Genomic DNA, 22,810 nt, shown 5'->3' with positions numbered 1-22,810 from the left:
ACTTTTCCATACAATTGTAAGCCACTTTGTGGTGTTTTTTTTTTTTTTTTCTTGTTACAAAAAAATTACAAAATTATGTCTGCAGTTATAATGTAAGCGCTTTCACAGAACCGCTCACTGGTTCATTTTAAATAGTCCCCCCCCCCCCCCCCCCCCCCACCCAGTCCGCTTCGTTTTGTAAATGAACACGCATTTGAAGTCTAGTTCGGACCAAACAAGCTAACTGTGGTCCGCTCAAAAATCCTGTCTTGGTCCGCTTTAAGCCCATCTTGCTTCTCTTGTGAATGCAAGCGGACCAGGGTGCGCTTATGCCACGTTTATGTTAAATGCAGCTGCATGCACACTCCCTCCCATTCCCCACACAGGAGGAAGGTATTTCCTCTTCTAAATTTGTCCAATGAGCGCGCCATTTGTTCGCTTGATTGTACTCTGAAAGCTGAGTTGTGTGTCTGTGAGGTACATGGTAAGGAAATAGACCGCATACACAGTCAAGTTAAGGTCCGGAGTGGCAGGCCAAGTAAAATCTCAGATAAGCGGAGAGAAGGGTCAAATTGAACCCACAGACCACCTCCAAAGACCTACAACATGTATCTTGCTGCAAATGGTGTCACTGTGCATCGGTCAGCTATTCAGCGTTCTTTGCACGAGCAGATGTTGACTTGGAGAGTAACGTGGAACAAGCCTTTTTTGCGCACATGCCACAATTGCTTGATGTATGCAAAAGCACATTTGGATAAACCTGCCTCATTTTGGAATAACGTTCTGTAGACTGATGAAACAAAACTGGACTTGAAGACTTGCCACCCACAGTAAAATTTGGTGGTCATTCCATGTTACGGGGCTGTGTGTCCAGTGCAGGGTATTGCAATCCTGTTAAATTTGAAGCTTGCATGGATTTCTGTCAATACTAACAGATTCAAACACTGCTCCAAATCTACTCTGGCATTCATCAGGAACAAGTACAACATTCTTGAATGGCCATCTCGTCCAGACCAGAATATTATTTAAACTCTGTGGTCTGATTTGAAGCTGGATGTCCATGCTGGGCAACCATCAAACCTGACTGACCTGGAGATGCTTTGCAAAGAAAAATGGTCAAAAATACTTTCAACCCAAATACAGACCCTCATTGGAAGCTGTAAGAAGCCTTTAGAGGCTGTTATTTCTACAAAAGGAGGCTCTACTACATATTGATCCAGGCCCGGATCTAGGTTTACCCACCAGAGTGGGCACTAAGAAATCTTGAGGGGGCACCCCCAATGCAGGCTTTTTTTTTTTTACCCTCTGCATTTCTCCGGGCTTGGGACCAGCACAAGTAGGGCACTGGCTTGTCTCCCGTTGAGGCTGCATTAATTTTTTTGGAGGGGGGGGTTATTTGTGTTTTTCATTCATCTATCTACTTGAAAGGTGGAAAAGCGCTATATAAGTATAACACCATTTACCATTTATTCTCGCAGTCGGCGTGATGTCACGATGACGTCATCTCGCATAGCAATGTGTCGCCATTTTGAGATAGGGGCACGCACATGTAAACATCCGTAAACAAACGTCTGAAATTCATGTATTTCAGCTGTGTTTTGCGTCTTTTTTTCATAAAAACGTCTTAAACATGACTTATTATTATCACGAGGCACTGCCGACAGACGCGAGGAGGCGATACAACTTAAAATTAGCGTGTATTGGCCTGCAAATCTGTCCATACAAAGTCGCAGCTGATAGCTGGATAAACAATCCAAAGGAATTGCTTGCAGTAGAGTTCGGAAACATCTACAACTACCTCATAGTCACCAAGTAAGTTGACCTTTACCAATTACATGGAATATGTACTGTAACTAAGAAAACTGGTAGTATATACGGAGTGATTATTTCTGCCGTAACCGGTATTTCGCCTCCAAGCGTTATTTAGCCGTGAACACGTTCTGGCAAAATAACCAATTCCCACCAGGCCAATAATATACCGATTGACCGATCAGAGCAGTTCACGGCAAAAGAAAAATAACGCTTTGCGAGTTGTCTGTTACGGTCATAATAACCACTGCCTAGTCTATTGAATCCTAGCAGCTAATTGGGGCAAAAAAAATCGCTTAAAGTTTACTCACCAGTAATAAAATGTGGGCTGCAAACCTAAATGTGCCTGGATTTCGGTTCCCACTGGCGAGAATGGTCCACGGAACGGTCTTCTTTTACTGTTCCTCGATTGACTGCTTTCAGCCATTTGCTTGTCCTTTTCTTCTCACGAGGAAGAATGAAGAACTTCAAATGCGGCTCCGAACTCTTCCTTGTATTACAACCCGCAACACGGCAACTTTTAGTCATTCCGACGGGGAAAAAAAGACCACAAATAAGATAAAAGTTCAACGCGTTTGTACTACAATGCACGACAGAGCAACTGCTTGTGACTCGTGTTTTGCCCCCATTTCAATATGGCGACGCTTTGTTGTGGCTAGAGACGTCATTAATGCCCGGATGTCCGACTGCGAGAATGTGTCTGGAGGAGAGAGAGGAAGCACGCGGATAACAAACGAGGTTGGAAAAACAGCTTGTTTTGGTGATTGGTTGTTCGGCGTAGTTGCGGCCAACAGTAACCATTAATCCTGCAATAAAAAAGTAGGTGAGACCAACTCTCCGTGCATTCTCTATATCCAGTGCGACGCTACAATAGATATTCCAAACATTTTGATTGGGTGGGCACGACTCACGTCTTGGTGGGCCGTGCCCACTCCGGCCCCCCCATACATCCGGCCCCATATTGATCATGTTTTTCTGAGTACTGAAATTAATGCACCAGCCTATTTTTTAAAATAATTAACACTAATATTTGAGAAAATCTGCTATATGACATATTTAACTGAACATATTTAACTTTTTATTCTAAACAATCAGTGATTTACATAGGAAAATCTTATTTCATTAAAAATTATGAATTCCACTGTGTGTATATACTGTAGTATACCATAAATTTCGGACTATTAGCCGCTTTTTTTTTTTCCCTCATCCGGAATCCTGCGGCTTATAGTCCAGTGCGTCTTATTTGTTGATTTACTTGGGTTAATAGGTCGCACTTTATTTGACAGCGACGTCATAAAACTGTCTTTATTATGACATGACTGAATGCTTATCACAGATGTAATTGTCATCCAGCAAATTATGTCACTAACTCCATTTATCTCCAGCTTGGATCTTTTACATCCAATCAAAAGTGAGATAATTTGCCGAATGACACGAAATGACATCTGTTATAACCATTCATTAATGCTCATCATGACAGTTTCGTGTCATATTTATGATTGTCTAATGACAGTCTAACGGCGCCGCTCTCGAATAAAATGTTACCAAATGCCATAACTAGCAATCAATGAAACAACTGGAACAGTAGGTGAAGAAATAATTAGCACAGAATATGAATGTAAGATATTTACTTTCTTAGCGCTGCAATGCATACTAGGAGGCAGCTACTTGGGGGAGCAGTAGTTCACTGTCTCCCCCAAGGGAGCAGTGATGGCCAAATGAAGCTTCTTGAAGCAATGAAGTATTGCAACCAGTAAATTCAAAGCTTTATGATGTTTCATTTGGTCTTATGAAAGTCTTATGATGCCGCTGTCAAATAAAGTCTTATCGGTTGACATCTTTTGGTGTAAATATCCCATAATACATTTAAGACAGCTGCAGTTTATAGTCCGGTGCGTCTTATCTATGAACAGATGCCGTTTTCGTGTCAAATTTGGTGGGTGGCGGCTTATAGTCAGGTGCGCCTTATAGTCCAAAAATTATGATATATATATATATACACTCGGGTGATTTGAAGTTCCGCTTTGAGACCCCCAATTTAGCCAAATTTCAAAATTGTCCGATATGCATGTGTGATACATCATTGGAAAGCTTAAAATCTCAATTTTCCGGGGGAAGAAAAATTTGGGACAGGAGGGCTTTTTTTTTTCAGTTAAGTTTTTTAAACAGCTAAACCCTATCTGGAGGTGAGAGCACATGAGAGCAAAATTACAGACGGCAGTACTTTAACGAGATATTGCGTACTTACCTTGTTTCGATCCAAAAACTCCATGTTGCATGTATCACTGAGTGTCAAGACGCAGCTGTGAATGGCCACAGCTGGATTTTGGGGGGATTTTATGGGTGAAGTATGGTAATATAACAAGGGTCGCGATGTAGAAATCGCAGACATCGAGGAGTGGTCGAGATTTTCTTTTTATATATTTGCCCTTTTAAACGTTTTTTTTTTTTTCTTCTTTCTTTGGATTGATTATTTATCATCTAACATACATAACAAACTTGTCCGTGACTTTTTTACAGACGCAATTTTTTTTTGTGACGTAATTTGTTTTAAAGTTTAAAATATGCGAGTGAATAATTTATTCAAGTGGTTTTTTGTTTTTGTTTTTTTTTAAACAAAATATTATACATCAATTCTAAGCTAAAAATGACAGACATTTTGAATAATAAATATAATTACTTACCTTGTATTCATGGCTGGGTTGAAATCAAAACGGCTGCGCGACATCTGTAAACGGGGGTTTCCAGGGTAAAACGGGCAAATTAAAAATACTTCGGGGGCTCAATGCGCCATGAATCTGCTATGGCAGCCAGCATATAGACATATTGTTCTATCAAACACAACAGTTATTTTGGCTTAAAATACAGCAGTTTCTTTTAAAGAGGAGTGCAAGAGCAGAAACTGCTTTTTCAGTCTTGTCTGTGTTTTCCACCATATGTGTGTGAAAGTATGTGATTAAAAATATATAATAATATAATATTATACACTCACCGGCCACTTTATTAGGTACACCTGTCCAACTGCTCGTTAACACTTAATTTCTAATCAGCTAATCCCATGGCTGCAACTCATTGCATTTAGGCATGTTCAGTTCAAACAGGCAGTTCAAACCGAGCATCAGTATGGGGAAGAAAGGTGATTTGAGTGACTTTGAATGTGGCATGGTTGTTGGTGCCAGAAGGGCTGGTCTGAGTATTTCAGAAACTGCTGATCTACTGGGATTTTCACGCACAACCATCTCTAGGGTTTACAGAGAATGGTCCGAAAAAGAAAAATATCCAGTGAGCGGCAATTCTGTGGGCGGAAATGCCTTGTTGATGCCAGAGGTCAGAGGAGAATGGCCAGACTGGTTGGAGCTGATAGAAAGGCAACAGTGACTCAAATAACCACCCGTTGCAAACAAGGTAGGCAGAAGAGCATCTCTGAATGCACAGTACGTCGAATTTTGAGGCAGATGGGCTATAGCAGCAGAAGACCACGCCGGGTGCCACTCCTTTCAGCTAAGAACAGGAAACTGAGGCTACAATTTGCACAAGCTCATCGAAATTGGACAATAGAAGATTGGAAAAACGTTGCCTGGTCTGATGAGTCTCGATTTCTGCTGCGACATTCGGATGGTAGGGTCAGAATTTGGCGTCAACAGCATGAAAGCATGGATCCATCCTGCCTTGTATCAACGGTTCAGGCTGGTGGTGGTGGTGGTGGTGTAATGGTGTGGGGAATATTTTCTTGGCACTCTTTGGGCCCCTTGGTACCAATTAATCATCGTTGGAACGCCACAGCCTGCCTGAGTATTGTTGCTGACCATGTCCATCCCTTTATGACCACAATGTACCCAACTTCTGATGGCTACCTTCGGCAGGATAATGCGCCATGTCATAAAGCTGGAATCATCTCAGACTGGTTTCTTGAACATGACAATGAGTTCACTGTACTCAAATGGTCTCCACAGTGACCAGATCTCAATCCAATAGAGCATCTTTGGGATGTGGTGGAACGAGAGATTCGCATCATGGATGTGAAGCCGACAAATCTGCACCAACTGTGTGATGCCATCATGTCAATGTGGACCAAACTTTCTGACGAATGCTTCCAGCACCTTGTTGAATCTATGCCACGAAGAATTGAGGCAGTTCTGAAGGCAAAAGGGGGTCCAACCCGTTACTAGCATGGTGTACCTAATAAAGTGGCCGGTGAGTGTAATATATACACATTATATATATATATATATATATATATATATATATATATATATATATATATATATATATATATATATATATATATATATTTATAATCACGTACTTTTTTATATTGTATCCTCACATCTTTTTGTCACAATTTGCAACCAGTTTCCTAGCATTTTGTGCTTTGAGGAAGAGGAGTGTCTTTTCGCTGCTGTTCGTACGCAATCATTGGATGGGGGGTTGCCATGGAAACCTGGGTCACATGCGTGGGTTTCCTGTATAGCCATCATCATCAGAAGACGACGAAGAGGATGCTACTGATGATGCTCGTAGCACAGAGGCGTTTTCACGAGCAAAAAGCGCATATTTGACACCATATTCAAGGACTTTTATTTATTTTTTATTTAAATTTTGCTATTACCCTCTCCTCGTCTTCCTTCTCCTTCTCGTTTCTCACGCGCGCACGCCCCAGGGATGAGTATAGAAATCCCCGCGGGCCTGACGGAGCTGTTGCAGAGCTTTACCGTGGAAGTGCTGAGGAGCCAGCCCGGTGACCTGCTCGACTTCGCCCTGCAGTACTTCACCCGCCTCAAGGACCGCGAGCAGAGCCACAGCCGCCGGGCGCCGCTCGGCCGGGATGGGGACGAAGATGACGGGGAGCCGCCGCCGTCGCTGTCGAAGCACGGACAGAGAACTGCCAGCGGAGGCGGCGGCGGAGGAGGAAAGGCAGTCAATTTCCTCGACGAGGCCATGCAGATCGACTCTGAGAACGGAGAAGACGACGACGATGAAGACGACGAAGATTTTCAAGGTACGTGTTTTAGGCGGATGTTACGGTAATGCATGGAATGCTGCACCACCAGGATGCTGCAAAATGATTCAGCCATTAAAAATACTTGTCCTCAAACATGGCATTTCCCCCCGCTGTTAGTCTGTAGGCCTCGTGTGATGTGGGCCTCCAGGCTGCATGCGTGCATGATGCTACATAATGGTGCAGAGCAGACACATGCGCAAATGTTTTGCAAAAGGCTCACACATATGTGAGTGGAATATTGTATTTCCCTTGAGATTGTGGTTGTTATGTCGGTTCAGTGGGAATGCCATGAGGTGGAGGATGTAATTTAGCAATCTTAGCTCATTGGACAATGCAGCCTGATGGGCTCTGCAAGCAGGACGTGTACGTGAAAAAATACAACACACGGAATATTTTACACTTTTTTCCTGTTTCTTTCTGTGTTTCTTTTTGAGGGGTTATTTTTAATTTTAGTACTCAGATTTTTTTTTTTTAATCATGTGAATCTGTCTTTTATTGCCTTTCTTCTAGATGGCATGACATGGTTTTATGCTTCTAAATACAGTATATTCATTTTATTTTGGAAGTTGGTCTGTATTTTTTTAATCATGGTGTTATTTGTTTCAGAAATTTAATGATGCTTTATTTATGAAGCGTGGCAGTTTTAGTTTTAATTTTCTTCACTTTGTCTTTTTTTTATTTATTTATTTTTTTACATATGGTTTATTTGATTTTCTTTCTGTCTTATTTATGAAATTGGCCCCAAAACATTCTCAATGATTCTTTCTGTTGAAATTGTCATCAATCCCCTAAAGCTCAATTATATTTTATTTTCAACTGAAGCAGCAAGAGAGGATGCTAGAAACAGGTGTGAGTATGAGGTAGTGCACTTGAACAAACTTCAGTCATAAACGGACTGTTCAGATAATACCTCATTGAAACAGCTCTAGTTTGCCTAATAAAAGCTTTTGTGTATTGTGTTGTGTGTCATTGAAATTCAATTGAAGGAGGTGCACACACTTGAAAGCACAGTGTCCTCATTGAGGTCTCGCTACGCGGCTGAATATTCCAAATGAGGTCAAGCTTAAAAAAGCTCGCTGTCGACGTCATTACAGTGCCAGAAAAGCTCCAGATTGACTTAAATATGCAATCTGTTTTTCTTTTCACAGCGCCCATCATAAACAGATTCATCAGAAGAGCTTCAGGTGAGCAACTCCCTCCACTGTGTCATCTCTTTAAACATTGGACATGTAGGATGTTACACTTATGACATTGTCACATTACTACTTTTTGTTTGTCTTCTGGCTAAACTGCTTTCCAAGTCCTACATGCAAAGAAATAGTGGTGCCTTAAGATGGAAGTTTAATTTTTTTCGAAACCACACTCAAAATTCAAACCACTCCTATTCAAATAATCCTTTCTCAATAAAATTAATAGATATGCCATTAATATGGTACAGCCAACCCAAAAATGTTGTATTGTCTTGTTTTGAGGAAAAATAGTGCTTCATGGCAATGTATGTCAAAATATATATATATATATTATTTGATTCATTATCTAACTATGGGAGGTAGGATACACACTGAAGTAGTTGCCAATGTAACTGGTCTGATTCCCACCAGTGATGTGATGCGCTTCCCTTGATTGACCAGGTGAGGACTTGAATCCACGCCACCAATGTGGCAGGAGAGCACGATAACCACAAGGCTAAAAGCCCATGCTAGCAGCTCCAGCCACTAGTGTAGTCTCTTGAAGGCATCGGGAGGAATTTTTCCACACCGTGCAACCTACCTGCTTGCACCCGTTACACCAACACAAAGGCAAAATGAACTCAATACAACTACCATGCATGTTTTTGGGATGTGTGGGAAAAGTGGAACACCCAAAACAAACACATAGTGGCAGGCACATGCAAACTCTACACAGGAAGGCCAGAGCCCGAGATTGAATCCTTGATCTCAGAACTGTCAAGCAATATGCTAACTAACCTGTCATGCAGCCTGCAAAATTGCAGGCCTAAAATTATACAGTAATGATTTAGACTGAAATAAATTTATGAAATATAATTAGGGCTGTCAAAATTATCGCGTTAACGGGCGTTAATTATTTTTTTTAATTAATCACGTTAAAATATTTGACGCAATTAATGCACTAGGCCCGCTCAGACAGATTTAAATGTCAGTACAGTGAAAGGCCAACTTGTTAATTGTGTGTTATGGAGTTTTTCCGCCCTCTGCTGGCGCTTGGGTGTGACTTGCATATGTTATCTGGCGTAATGTCGCCCTCTGCTGGCGATTCAGTGCAGCTGATTATTTGGGTTTCGGCGCGCTTTTCTGACGTGATTATATGTCGACGCGAACTCACATCAATAGACCCTACCCACCGACGTCACAAAACCACGTGCTCGCTGTATGGTTCCGCCCCCTTGTCCATCATTTTGTCTCTGTATTAGCATTGGTTTCAATTGATTGAGGAATTTAAAATGCATTTCATGGAAGACCCGGTGCTTTCGGATGCCGTAAACTCACTGGATGTGTTGCATAAAAGGCGTTATGTGGAAAAGCTTCGTTCTATACAGTCGCCAGATCCATATTTGATGCCCAAATCGATGTTTTTCGACCCACTGTCTTCGCCCTGTCTGCCTGACATCTGCTACGCTGATATTTACAACTATCTTGTCCACACAAAATCAGCCTATTCTCACGAAAATTTGAAAAACTTCAAGAACTTGGAGGCTTATAAATACTTCGTTGCTGGTTGGGTGAAACAGGTCCTCGTCCACGAAAATTCGGCAGGAATCTATCTTGTGCTTGGAAAGGTTAGTTACGAAATTTTCAATTCAAAATCTTTTATTCTCGCTAACATCCACTGTCAAGTCTAATTTATTTCATGTCATTTGTCAATGCAGTTAGGGCTTTTTATGTTTATATGGTTTAGCGATAGCACTCTCACTACATATATACGTGTATGTTGTCGGCGATTAGCCTAGCAATGATCTTAATTGTGGTTATTTGTCAGCCCAAAACCCTCTAAGTATATCTTAAATGCATCTTACCGGATATAAAATGACTACTACATAGTCTGTGGTGATTTTTTGGTGCCCAGTTTTCACGTCGAATTGCAGCCGTCCATTTCGCTCTCCTCTTTGGATCCCTCGGAATACGGTAAAACTTCAAGTCTCTCCTTCCATCTTCTCTGTTAGTGCAACCAACAGCCACACACGCCTTCACCATTTTGATTATTAATGTTAAGGAGCAGAAAAACACGCCGTAAATAGGAGGAATGTACGTAGCCGTAACAGGTTAACACTATGTTTTGACGGACAATTGGGCGGTACCATTCAGGAAAGCGGAGTTGTGACGTCACGTGGGTAGGGTCTATAGACAGTGCTATTCAGACCAGCTAACGTCCGCATCCAGTATTCAGTGGCAGTTCTCATAGCCCCATCACGCTGTTTGTGTTTAATACATGCATCGCTTGTGAGTTATATTCCTCCTTTGTTTATATTCATGAGCATTAGATAGTTATTGATGATGTGTATTTGAATTTGTTCACATATATGGTGAAATGCAGTTACATTGTTAGATGCTTGTGAGTTAATTGGCTAGTGCTACTGCTCAAATGGACACGTGTGTGTACATTTTATGTTATTTTGTGATTTATGCAAGTTATTGACACATTGCCTTGTTATTTTCAGTTTTACAAAAATACAAGAAACGTGCTCCTGTCAAAAAGAGGTGACTTCAGTAAAGCCCATGCAACTTTGCCACACCGTCTGATTTCTTTTTGGAACTTATGTTCGCTATCTGTCAATTTGTGTACTCACACACATTGAGGACAGAATAGGGCTACTAGTTTATTTTTTGATTGAAAATTTTACAAATTTTATTAAAACGAAAACATTAAGAGGTGTTTTAATATAACATTTCTATAACTTGTACTAATATTCATCTATTAAGAACTACAAGTCTTTCTATCCATGGATCACTTTAACAGAATGTTAATAATGTTAATGCCATCTTGTTGATTTATTGTTATAATAAACAAATACAGTCCTTATGTACCGTATGTTGAATGTATATATCCATCTTGTCTTATCTTTCCATTCCAACAATAATTTACAGAAAAATATGGCATATTTTATAGATGGTTTGAATTGCGATTAATTGCGATTAATTACGATTAATTAATTTTTAAACTGTAATTAACTCGATTAAAAATTTTAATCGTTTGACAGCCCTAAATATAATAGAATAATATTAGCTTTTTTTTAAGTAAATGAAAGAATAATTGATGAATTTATATACATAGATCGTCAGATTAAAAGATTTACCTCAGTATTAGAATATGAAATGCAAGTGCCTGTTAACAATAAGAATGTAAAGTGAAGTGGTACCCAATACAATTGTGTCTATACAAACTGTTTCCAGTGTGATGGTGGACTTAAGTAAATGTGTTGCTCTTTTGTTGTATAGTTTGTGCTGAAGCCTTCAATCCTGATGAAGATGATGAGGATAAAGAGCAAAGGGTAAGTACATATTTACTTATCAACTTACTATATACTGGACTGTCTCAGAAAATTAGAATACACAATATTCTAATTTTCTGAGACAGTCCTGTATATTGTTCTATGTAAAGGACGTCAGCCAAGGTCGGCCCCCCACATTTTTACCACGCCAAATCTGGTCCCCTTTGCAAAAAGTTTGGACACCCCTGCTTTAAATGGTGGATTAATGTACAGGACTGTCTCAGAAAATTAGAATATTGTGTATTCTAATTTTCTGAGACAGTCCAGTACTGTAGTTCATTACGCCATCAATCCCTATCTTTATTTTCTTGTTTGTGCAATGTAAAATGTCACTCATAAATCATTGTAATTTATACAGTTAGATACATTTTTAAATTTATTAAGTAATGAAGGTACATGCAAATCATTGCTTCATGACCCCATTATAATTTATCTATTTAATTTGGGAGCATTTTGGAGTATTTTTTTGTGATCTTTTTTTTTTTTAACAACAAATATTTACTTAATTGTTCTTGATGCTCTTTTTAATGCAAGAATATATAAATGTATATAGATTTGCTTTATTGTTTATTCTAACTGCTCTTGATCATAATAATCACCACACAATTATAATGCACAGGTCGCCCACCCCAAAACAGATGAGCAGCGACAGAGACTACAGGAAGCGTGTCGAGACATTCTTCTTTTCAAAAATTTGGATCCTGTGAGTAAATTAAAGAAACATCAGTATGACTCAAAAACACACTTACAAAAGTGATTTCGATCAAATCACAAACCCCGTGGTTGACAAACGTCTGGTCATACACTAATTTTCACCCATCTATGCAACAGTGGCAAAAACATTCAAATTTTACAAAAGGTCACCTTTAATTGACGATGTTTTTTCTGAAGTTTTCCAGAGCCCAAATGACAGTATCCTTTACACAATGAGGCCAGGTTTGAATGTAGTGCTGCCAGAGGGATTGAAAGTAATGAGCATTCACTGCTGCTTCTTTAAGACAGAAATTCACAAGTAACAGATACAGACAAAAAACATCTGACATTTGCATCTATTAACTCAAAGCCAAGAGAAAGTGTCCAATTGAGATGGTTGGGATCAAACTGATACAATTTCACATACCAAATATTAAAACTGAAGTTGTTGATGGAGAGTACCGTATTTTTCAGACTACAATTCGCATCTGAGTATAAGTCACACCAGCCATAAAATGCTCAACGAAGAGGAAAAAAACATAAGTCGCACCGGAGTATAAGTCGCATTTTGGGGGGAAATTTACTTGTTTAAAATACAACAAATAGAACAGATATGTCATCTTGAACGGCAATTTAAAATAAAAACACAATGGAGAACAACGTGCTGAAAAAGTGTATAGTATGATAATGTTACATGATGCATCAACAACGAAATGCGAACGTGGCCGGTGTGTTAACTTAACATTGCTATCAAGAGTTATTCAGATAACTATAACATAAAGAACAAGCTAACAAGTTTACCAAACCATCAGTGTCACTACAAAACACCAAAATAACATGTGAAATGATATAATAATGTGTTAATAATTTCACACATAAGTCACTCCAGAGTATAAGTCGCACCCCCAGCCAAACTATGAAAAAAAACTGCGACTTCTAGTCCGAAAAATGCGGTAGCTAGCTATCTCAGACAGTGTTTTTGGACAGCAGAAAAGGCGCTATACCATCAGTTATTCTTAATGTAAAACTTTTTATTTTTACCCCACCCAGGAAGAAATGTCTCAAGTGTTGGACGCCATGTTTGAGAAGTTCTGCACAGAAGGGGAACACGTGATTGACCAGGATGACGATGGGGACAACTTCTATGTGATTGAGAGGTAATGTAACATGACCCCGATTATGGCTTCCTGCGTGTCATGGCCTGCTATCCTGTCAGTCCACATTAACCCATTGGCAGTAACATATGTCCAATCCTTTTTGACTGGGAGGATACACAAGCAGCAGAGATGCATACAATCAAAGCATACAACAATACTTTCAGTCATAGTCTATTTGCTCTGCACACTTGTGTATAGTGTTGGCTTTGTGCTGGTCTCTCCACAGAGGTACTTTCAGCATTTCTGTCAAAGTGGATGGTGCCGAGAAGCTGGTGGGTTGCTACGACAACCGCGGTAGCTTCGGAGAACTGGCGCTTATGTACAACACGCCCAGAGCAGCCACCATCATCGCCACCTTGCCTGGAGCCCTCTGGTGCCTCGTGAGTTGAATTTTCTACTTTGATTTGTGAGTTTAATCCATTCCCTGACTAATCCCGTGTCAAAATTTAGACGTATTATCAGCCGTGTTTCTCAAAGTCGTTCGGGTCTAAGATTTTGGCTAGTCACACAAAGCAGTAATTGAACAAGATTTTTAATACAAAGTCCCCTAAATTGGGGCACTCGTAAGTCAAAGTTACACTGTATGCGAAATGAAGACATTTTGTTGTCCTAAATTTGACTATAAAAGTATCGCATTGTAGTCAGCGTAGTCACTGCGAAAGTTAAACACTTAACTGAACAAAACACAAAAGAAACCCAAGTGGATATTGCCAACAACAGTGTGTAAAAGTGCGTTTTGTGTAAGGATCGTCTGACGTTTCGAAGGATCATCGTGAAGAACAATGCCAAAAAGAGGAAGCTGTACGAGGCATTCATTGAAACGCTCCCACTGCTCACATCTCTGGAGGTCTATTCTTTTTGCCTATTTTAGTTGTAAGTATGCTGAAATTGAGAAGTCATGACAAGAATTTGTTCTCCCTATCCACAGCTTTCCGAGCGGATGAAGGTGGTGGATGTGATATCTACTCGAGTGTACTGTGACTCGCAACAGATTATTGCACAGGTGATACAGGTTACATTAATTTTTATCCTAATATTGGTTGATTAATTCATTACACACAGACTGATGTATTTCAAATGGGCATTTCTTTTTATTTGGACAACAAATGAAAATTCCAAAATCCAAATTTTAAATTAAATTTTAACCAACTGAAAGTTATGATCAGCAAAGGTATGAGCAGGTTTAAAGCTCCTTTGGCCAAAATTACCGCAGCAGTATAGGGCGGTATGGAGTCAATCCATCTTTGGCACTGCTCTGTTGTTGTGAGAGCCCAGGTTGCGTTGATAGTCATCTTCTGCTCTTCTGCATTGTTGGGTCTGGCATATCACATTTTCCCCTTCACAATACCCCATTGATTTTCAATTTTAAGGGAAGGCGAGTTAGCTGGCCAATCAAAAACAGGTAATGGTAGCTTTAGCAGCGTGTGCAGGTGCTAAATCCTGTTGGAAAACTTTAAATCTGCATCTTCATAAAGTTGGTTAGCAGCTGGCGGCACAGCATGCTTTAAAACATCCTGGAAGACTGCTGCTTTGACCCCGTATCTCAGAAAATTGATTGTGGAAACTTTCCACTTGGTCTCATGCATTGTGGATAGTGTGCCTCTCCTCCCTTTGCATCTGTTTTTTTCAAAGAACATGCTAAATTGACTTTAATCAGTGAAACTTTGGTCCACCTGGCAGCAGTCCAGTTGGCTGGGGAGTGGTACCAGAGGAAAAAAAATAGGGAAATTTGGGAAATATTCTGTGACTACTTTCCATTTTTAAATGAATAGGTTTCCATTTACATTGTAACTTCTTCATTTATTTGATTCCCCCCCCCCCCCCCCTTTTTTTTTTTTCATTTACAAATGACCTGTCCAACCTGTGCATTAGTATATGATCATATTGTTTTTCTCACAGGGAGAATTGGCTGATTGTTTCTACATTGTAGAGTCTGGACAAGTTAGGATCACCATGAAAAGAAGCAGGGTAGGTTTTGCTTTTTATTTTATTGCAGTTATATTTTTAATCTGGGTGTTGCTGTATTCCCAAAGTGAATGTCTGTAAAATGATTTATGATAAAGTGTGTCATATCATTAAAAAAAAAAGTGTGTACCCTTAGCATTTAGGATAATATTACGACTTTATCTTGGAAGAAAACATCTTGATTGTCATAAAATTCAAATTTTCAATGTATATCTCTGTGTAAAATGACAACTTTTTTCACCTCCATTTTTATTACATTAAAAATGTGACCTTAACCTTAAAAAAGATTAGGAGTACACATAATTGGCCTGCATTTTTTTTTTTTTAAAATGTTGTTTTTTTAAGTTTTGGGAAACAACAACAACAAGTTCAGCTCCCTTAATTCAACCATAGTGAATTAGCATCAACTGTATGTCTGACAAACTACCTAAAGACAAAATAAGACAATTTTAGAGAAAATTTTAGGAGTCACATACACTTTTTGACATCTGATATGAATACACTAACCAAGGGACATAAAGTATATACATTGCAGAGCTTACAATATTTAAGAAGGGAATTCAGCTTCCCTTTAGTAAACAAAACATGTCGCTGTCACTTTATATCAAGGGCGTAGGTTTGCATAGGGACGGTAGGGACATAACATTCCCAACTTTTCAGGATGCTAAAATTGTCCCCACCAACCTTTAAGCAACCTTATTTGCATTATATAATGAGATAATTTATATAGGGAATTTAGATTGTCTTCCCTTGTGTTGTAAGGATAGAATTGACCCTACTATTATTAAGTGAATTATTTTTATTATGTTTGCTAATAAAAAGTCATTTATTCTGGAAGTTTTCAAAAATGTTTCTTTAGTAGGTTTTGAAAGCAAAGGTTTGAATCGAACAGTGTATCACCTGTACCAATGCACGTAAAAGTTACTATCAATCGATACAGATTTATTTTGCATTGATCATTTAGCCTATCAATTATTTAGGTTCACATTAAAAAAAATGTGGCCCTGACACCCGTTCACCCAATCTGTTTGGTCTTATTAATGTCCCGTCCCCAGCAAAAAGTGTACCTGCAGGCTACGCTGTTATATCGTCCCTACCAATGTTGAGACCAAACCTACACCCTTGCTTTATACACACTTTTATCAACATAACACTCACGCAGGTCATGAATTCACCAACTATGTAAAGCCACTTGGAAGGTTCACCCTGTGAATGTTAACATGCAGAAACGTACACCAAACTTGTTCTGCTTACTAATGAGAAGCTACATTCCTACGTTAAATCTCATAAGCCCCACAATACATTTTGATAAAATCTTAAATTTTCATTTTTAATGAGCTGCATTAGAGGGTTCAAAAAGTCGCATGTGGCTCCTGAGCTTTGGGTTGCCGACCCCTGTAATAGGTTAAAGCCGAAGTTCAGGATTTTTGACATTAGGCTTAATCTTCGTGTTAGCGGGGGTTTAATTGATCGGTGGCGTTGATTTCAACAAATTTCGTGCAGTTTCGTTTTTGTTATTTATTAATTTCAGGGCTCCGAAATGGCTAAACTAGCGCGAGTCAATGGTCCCTTCCTAGCAGGCCAATAAAAAAATTATATTTACAGATCTAACATAGTCAAATAAATTCAAAATGCAGATCGTTGTTCAAAATACAGATGCGGCCAAAACAATGTGGCACCAAACTGCCGTAATTCATTTATTTCTGTGGGACTATTTTTTTCAATGCGTAATGCAACCCCAATAGAAAGGTGGGAAGTCGGACTTATTCCACTCGGATGCCACCAGTTGCGACCTCAAAGCATTCCAAGCGTTTTTTATTTTGGCCATCAGAACGAATGTTGACCTCCAGCAAACCTGCCTTCTTATAAGCGATCAAAAAGAGGAAAAACGACAGCTAAAGTAAATAGACCACACTGTAAACTGCCTTCTTTAGTTTTACTGTTGACAGTCTGCTTTTCGAGGGGTAGCGCATTTTGTCGGTGACGTCTGATTTAAGCAACTTGTGATATCCGGGTACTTTTTTCTGACTTCGTGACTATGGCCTCCTACTTTGAGTGGCATTCCAATGATATTTTTCCTGGTCAGAGGTTAGAAGACTCCACCTTCCCACCTTCCTCGAATGCAGCATCAGTATACGCAGTCTTGACTGAAGAAAGGCAACATAATGCATTGGGCATTTAGAGGGCGTGGAAACAGACAGAAGAAATGGGCTAATAAGATTTTCCACAAATACCCTATGAAGAACGAGGAACAATACAAACTGTGGACACTTGCTACTGGCTACAACATAAACACATTGGTGAAAAAAGTATCACTCTATTCTACTGGGTTACAAATGTTGCTGTTAATACTACAGTTATTGACATGCAATAATAATAAGTTTTAATAACTTCATCCTGAAAACATAGCCAACACTATTGATTGTGTGGGTCATCGGTGATTTTTAAATTTTTTTTTTTTTGGCATGCTAGGATGGGCCCATTGGCTCGCGCTAGCTTAGCCACTCTGTAGCCCTGAAACTAATAAATAACTAACTAACGCCACCGACTAATTAAACCCCCGGTAACTCGAGGATTAAGCCTAATGTAAAAAAATCTGAACTTCCCCTTCAATGACATAGCAGTTCTGTTTCATGACTTTAGGATTACAAATGTGTCTTTCAAAACATCTTTAAGCATCTCCTGGACCCTAACAATTCGACGTTTGCTTTATTGTGTTGTGCGCTTCCTGCTTCCTAGACGAAAAACGGGCAGGACGAAGAGGAAGTGGAAATCGCCATGTGCTCCCGGGGCCAGTATTTTGGGGAATTGGCACTAGTCACAAACAAGCCCAGAGCTGCTTCCGCCTACGCTGTTGGGAGCGTCAAATGTTTGGGTAAATATCCAACAAACAGTCAATTACCAGACTGCCTCACTATAGACTGTCATTTCACAATTCAAATGGGTAACCAAATGCCAAACATATGAACACTACTACTAACTATTTGAAAGAAACTTTATCAATTAAAATGAATGAAAATGGTATTAAACCATTACAGTACATGTAGATTAGATGATGAAACAAACTGTTGCAACAAACCTATCAAAATATTAGTTGTTTTTTTTTAAAGCGTAAAAGAATATATGCCTGTGCATGTTGTGAAACATTAGCTACATTTTGTGTTCAAATGATCATTTTTAAAGGTATGCATAAGCTATATATTCTAAGTACCGTGAGATTGATTTTAGGCTTCTAGGTGAAAGGCAAAAAGAAGAAACACTGAAAATCACTCTGACAAAACCTGGTTTAACTTGGACAAAATTGTGACATGCCAACACGAAATTTGTCGATATAAAAGAAATCAGGTGACTCGTCGGTTATACGCCACTGTGATTTTTATGGTCTTTTACGTATTTATTTTTTATATTTTACCACCAAAGAATTGTGGCCAGTTTTTGACTGAGTTAGAATTGATTGATTAAGGGCATTTCTACATCATTTCAATGGGGAAATTTGATGACGAAGGTGTTCATATATGTCGTAACTTAATTTCATTTTTCTGTCAGTGATGGATGTGAAAGCCTTTGAGCGTCTTCTGGGCCCCTGCATGGACATCATGAAAAGGAACATTGCTAACTATGAGGAGCAGCTACTTATGCTGTTTGAGAGTCGCACCGAGATCGAGCAGCAGTGTGCGTGACGCCGCTCGGCAGACTGATGGGTATTCTGCATCCCACTTGTATCCACTAAAAAAAAAACAAACAAACAAACAAACAAAAAAAACATTTCTTACAAGACGATCAAGATGAGACTTACATGTTTGCAGTAAAGTAACGTATGCCAAAGCAGAGTTGCTCAAAGCTTCTTTTCCATTCAATCGCCCTTTATGTGTAAATTTGACCTGTTTTGTTGGCCCATTTATTTGAACTGAGAAAGCGCCAACTTGCAAAAAAGACAGTTTTGGGATCAGACCGAATGTAGACTTTCTGGTACCTCAGCATTTTTCCAGAGTATTTCTGTGTTAAATGTGCGTACCTGTCGGCCTACTACTAGAGGTGGTGAAATGTTTTGCGTAATTAAGGGGCACAGAGCTCAGGAGGCGCTTCCAATAGAAGGGTAACCACGCAAAAAAAGATTGCTTTATGTAGGTATGCCTTTGAATTCTTACAAGGGTGAAAAACACTTTAGGCAATTTCTCAATTAGTATACAAACAAGCTGACATTTCATGCAGCTAGTAAGCCAATAGATAATTTGCCAAAAATGACCAAAACATGAATGCTCACCACACAACTCACAGTAAAGGTTTCATGAAATTGCATTCACTCAGCTCAACCTTGCCCGACATAAGATAAGCCACACACACTCAGAACAACCGACAGGAGCTGGACAAATCTGCTTAAAGTGCAACATTTAACATGATTTAGTGCAACCGCACTGTGCTCTGCTAATTTATGATGCAATAATGTTGTTAATCCTATCTTCTGTATGTACGGTATTTGTGTTCATTGACTATATGTCTTATTTTAACTGTCAAGTTAAATTTCCAGCATATTGTGCTTTGCTCTGATGAAACCTTTACTATGGGTGAAGTGCGATACAGTGATATCCCTGTCGGTTACAGTTTTTTGCCATAAAGTATCTGGAGATTCACTGGTTGTGTATGATCTAAGGCAGTATTTCTTCAAATCGCTCAAAAGAGCTTCCTTTTTTTTTTTTTTTGAGTCTGATAACATTCTGTAACTCACTTACCCATGATCAGAGGTGGGTAGAGTAGCCAAAAATTTTACTCAAGTAAGAGTAGCGTTACTTCAAAATAATATTACTCAAGTAAAAGTAGTCCATCCATCCATTATCTTCCCCTTAATCTGGGGTCGGGTCGCGGGGGCAGCAGCTTTAGCAAGGAAGCCCAGACCTCTCCCCTACCACTTCAACCAGGCGTTCGTTCCTAAGCCAGCTGAGAGACTAACGTTGTGAGTGACTGCTTACATTTTGTTTAAATTTTTTTTTTTTTTAAACAACTTTATTTTTTTTTCTCAGCACAAAATTATCTGAATGAACTGTGGTTATAATGATACTGTAAAATAACCCGTTATGTCAAGTTCAAAAATAGACCCTGAGGTAGACATTTGTAAAATTACCCAAAAATAAGGAGAGAAGACATTCAGTTTTCTTGGAGAGCAAAGAGGGACTAGACAGAGAGGGGTTTGTCCTAACACAGAAGGGTGCCGCCCTAAAGGGAGGGTGGAAGCAAGCTGGAGACACCCATGTGATTTTGATTGGCTATGTGTGTGCATGTAGGTGGAACTAACTAAATACACGTGTGTAAGCAAGGGCACAGGTAAAGTGGTCAGAATGACCCAGACACTTCAGTTATGCAACACTGCGGCCATGGAAGATGTCCTCGAATGGAAAATTGTCATCGAAAGTCTAGATGAAAGTCTAGACGTAAGATGCTGAAGATGTCCTAGAAGGTCTAGTTACACAATGTTGCGGCCATGAAGCAAGGCAGTTGTCACCCCGACCCTCTTTACTCTTTGTAACACTTAAACATTATACTACATCCTAGTATAGCAAGCAATAATCATTTACTGGTTATATCAATAAGAAAAAATATGGCAATATGTATTATGTATGTATTAAGTATGTATGAGCACAAGCAAATATTCAATCAGTCAAGCAAATATTCAATCAACCCTCGATAATTAACTCAACACGTTACAAAACCACATTGAACGAAAGAAAAAAAAAAAAATGACAGAAATTAAGCACTATTTGTCCAAAGAGTATGAGTGCTCTCGTGGAGAAAATAGTTCCTAGTTTGAATCGTGAATCGTTCTTTCGTTTCGTTACTATTATGAAATTAAAAGGATTATATCTGTGGTTTTCCGGGGTCAGTCGGTGCCAAATAAAAACTGAGAGACAGATTAAAATCTTTTCACTTTCGAGTCATGTTGAGGGCAGCGTTCTATGTCAAATACTTGATTTTTTACGGTGCTTTAAATACGCCACGTGATTGAACAGACTGCCATGATCATAGAATGACAAGCTTGCATCTGATTGGTATGATGGAGTCATGTTATTATTGTGGCAACATCTCATTGGTGAAATTGATAGAGCTACTCTTGTCATCGCTGGCAAAAAAAGAAAAAAATCTAATACAGTGTATCACAAAAATGAGTACACCCCTCGAATTTCTGCAGGTAATTATATCTTTTCCTGGGACAACACTGACAAAATGACACTTCACACAATGAAAAGTAGTCAGTGTGCAGCTTATATAACAAAGTCAATTTATTTTCTCCTCAAAATAACTCAAAATATAGCCATTAATATCTAAAACCCTGGCAACAAAAGTGAGTACACCGAATGGAAACTACGTACATCCCTAGATGTCCAAATTGAGTACTGCTTGTCATTTTCCCTCCAAAATGTCATGTGACTCGTTAGTCGTTACAGGAGTGCTGTCAGCATTGCTGCAGAGATGGAAGGGATGGGGGGGTCAGCCTGTGAGTGCTCAGACTATACACCGCACTCTACATCAAATTGGTGTGCGTGGCTGTCACACTAGGAGGAAGCCTCTTCTGAAGACACAAGAAACCCCCAAACAGTTAGCTGAAGACATGTCAACAAAGCACATGGATTACTGGAACCATGTCCTATGGTCTGATGAGCCGGGCGGGCTATAAGCTATATTACAATACGCTGCACACAGACTACTTTTCATTGTGTCAAAGTGTCATTTTATCAGTGTTGTCCCATGAAAAGATATACCTAAATATCTGCAGAAATGCAAGGAGTGTAGTCACTTTTGTGATACACTGTATGTAGAATAAAGAGGAAAAATCAAACGACTCTTGTGAAGCCCAAAGTCGCGGAGTAAGAGTAGCGTTTCTTCACAAATCTACTCAAGTAAAAAGTATGGCTTTGTAAAACTACTGTTAGAAGTCCATTTTTCTCAAAAACTTGAGTAACTGTAACGGAGTGCATGTCATGCGTTACTACCCACCTCTGCCCATGATACAATCATTTTAGCACCATTCAAATAATAAACAGTATGAAAGCGTCATATAAAAGTTAGGGGGGGGGGTTCTCACGCCCCATATACCACCCACCCCTTCTGCTGCCTCTGCTTACTATTCTTTTGCTTAAACAAACATACAAACAAAACCTTACAGATATTAGATAGTTTTTAAGGCCTACCAAAACAGTGCTTACAATTTAATTGTGAGTACATTTAAATTGTTAAGTTGCCCAATTATGGTTATAATCACGTATAGTAATACTGAATTTGTTTGTTGTTTTGGTGTAAAATATAGGTAATACCCTCTTTTGTGTGTGTGTGTCAGTGAAGCATATTTCACAATTATGCTTTTGTCTACCTCGATCAACAACTAAAAAAGTTTTAGGGATAGTTTTAAACGGGCAGGCCATTGAATCTAAAGTGACTTAGTGAAGTCTTCTGGGTGTTGTTAGCTCAATATCAAACGAACTAAATTTGAAAATACAGTTACCTTTTTTTTCCATTCCTTTTTCAGGTACCTGTTTTTTTTTGTTTTTTTTTTTGTATTTTTTAAATACAAACCCGTTATACTAACCAATAATGATGACTGTATATTTCACTTTTCATGTCAATAAAACCACTTTTGTAATTATTTGTGTATGTATCTTCCATGGACATACATTCATTTATACAAGACAGTTTCAAAATATTTTCTTC

The 22,810-nt window shown here is 39.1% G+C and overlaps 1 protein-coding gene across 1 annotated transcript in view; it reads left to right on the top strand.

Annotated features, from left to right (window-relative positions):
- Positions 1 to 19,833, top strand: part of hsp90b1 (heat shock protein 90, beta (grp94), member 1) — a 34,375-nt gene extending 14,542 nt beyond the window's left edge. The window contains exons 20-30 of the mRNA XM_057837513.1: positions 6,388 to 6,787; positions 7,939 to 7,974; positions 11,245 to 11,297; positions 11,917 to 12,000; positions 13,041 to 13,147; positions 13,374 to 13,527; positions 13,893 to 13,994; positions 14,076 to 14,150; positions 15,047 to 15,115; positions 17,852 to 17,987; positions 18,659 to 19,833. Coding sequence (XP_057693496.1) covers positions 6,388 to 6,787; positions 7,939 to 7,974; positions 11,245 to 11,297; positions 11,917 to 12,000; positions 13,041 to 13,147; positions 13,374 to 13,527; positions 13,893 to 13,994; positions 14,076 to 14,150; positions 15,047 to 15,115; positions 17,852 to 17,987; positions 18,659 to 18,792 — 1,350 coding nt within the window. The 3' untranslated portion in view covers positions 18,793 to 19,833. The remainder of the gene's footprint in view (positions 1 to 6,387; positions 6,788 to 7,938; positions 7,975 to 11,244; positions 11,298 to 11,916; positions 12,001 to 13,040; positions 13,148 to 13,373; positions 13,528 to 13,892; positions 13,995 to 14,075; positions 14,151 to 15,046; positions 15,116 to 17,851; positions 17,988 to 18,658) is intronic.
- The last annotated feature ends 2,977 nt before the right edge of the window (positions 19,834 to 22,810 follow it).

Source organism: Corythoichthys intestinalis, chromosome 5 (assembly GCF_030265065.1).
Source record: "Corythoichthys intestinalis isolate RoL2023-P3 chromosome 5, ASM3026506v1, whole genome shotgun sequence".
NCBI classification, from domain to species: Eukaryota; Metazoa; Chordata; class Actinopteri; order Syngnathiformes; family Syngnathidae; genus Corythoichthys; species Corythoichthys intestinalis.
Note: the sequence above shows the minus strand (reverse complement) of the source record. Positions and strands in the feature narration are given on the sequence as shown.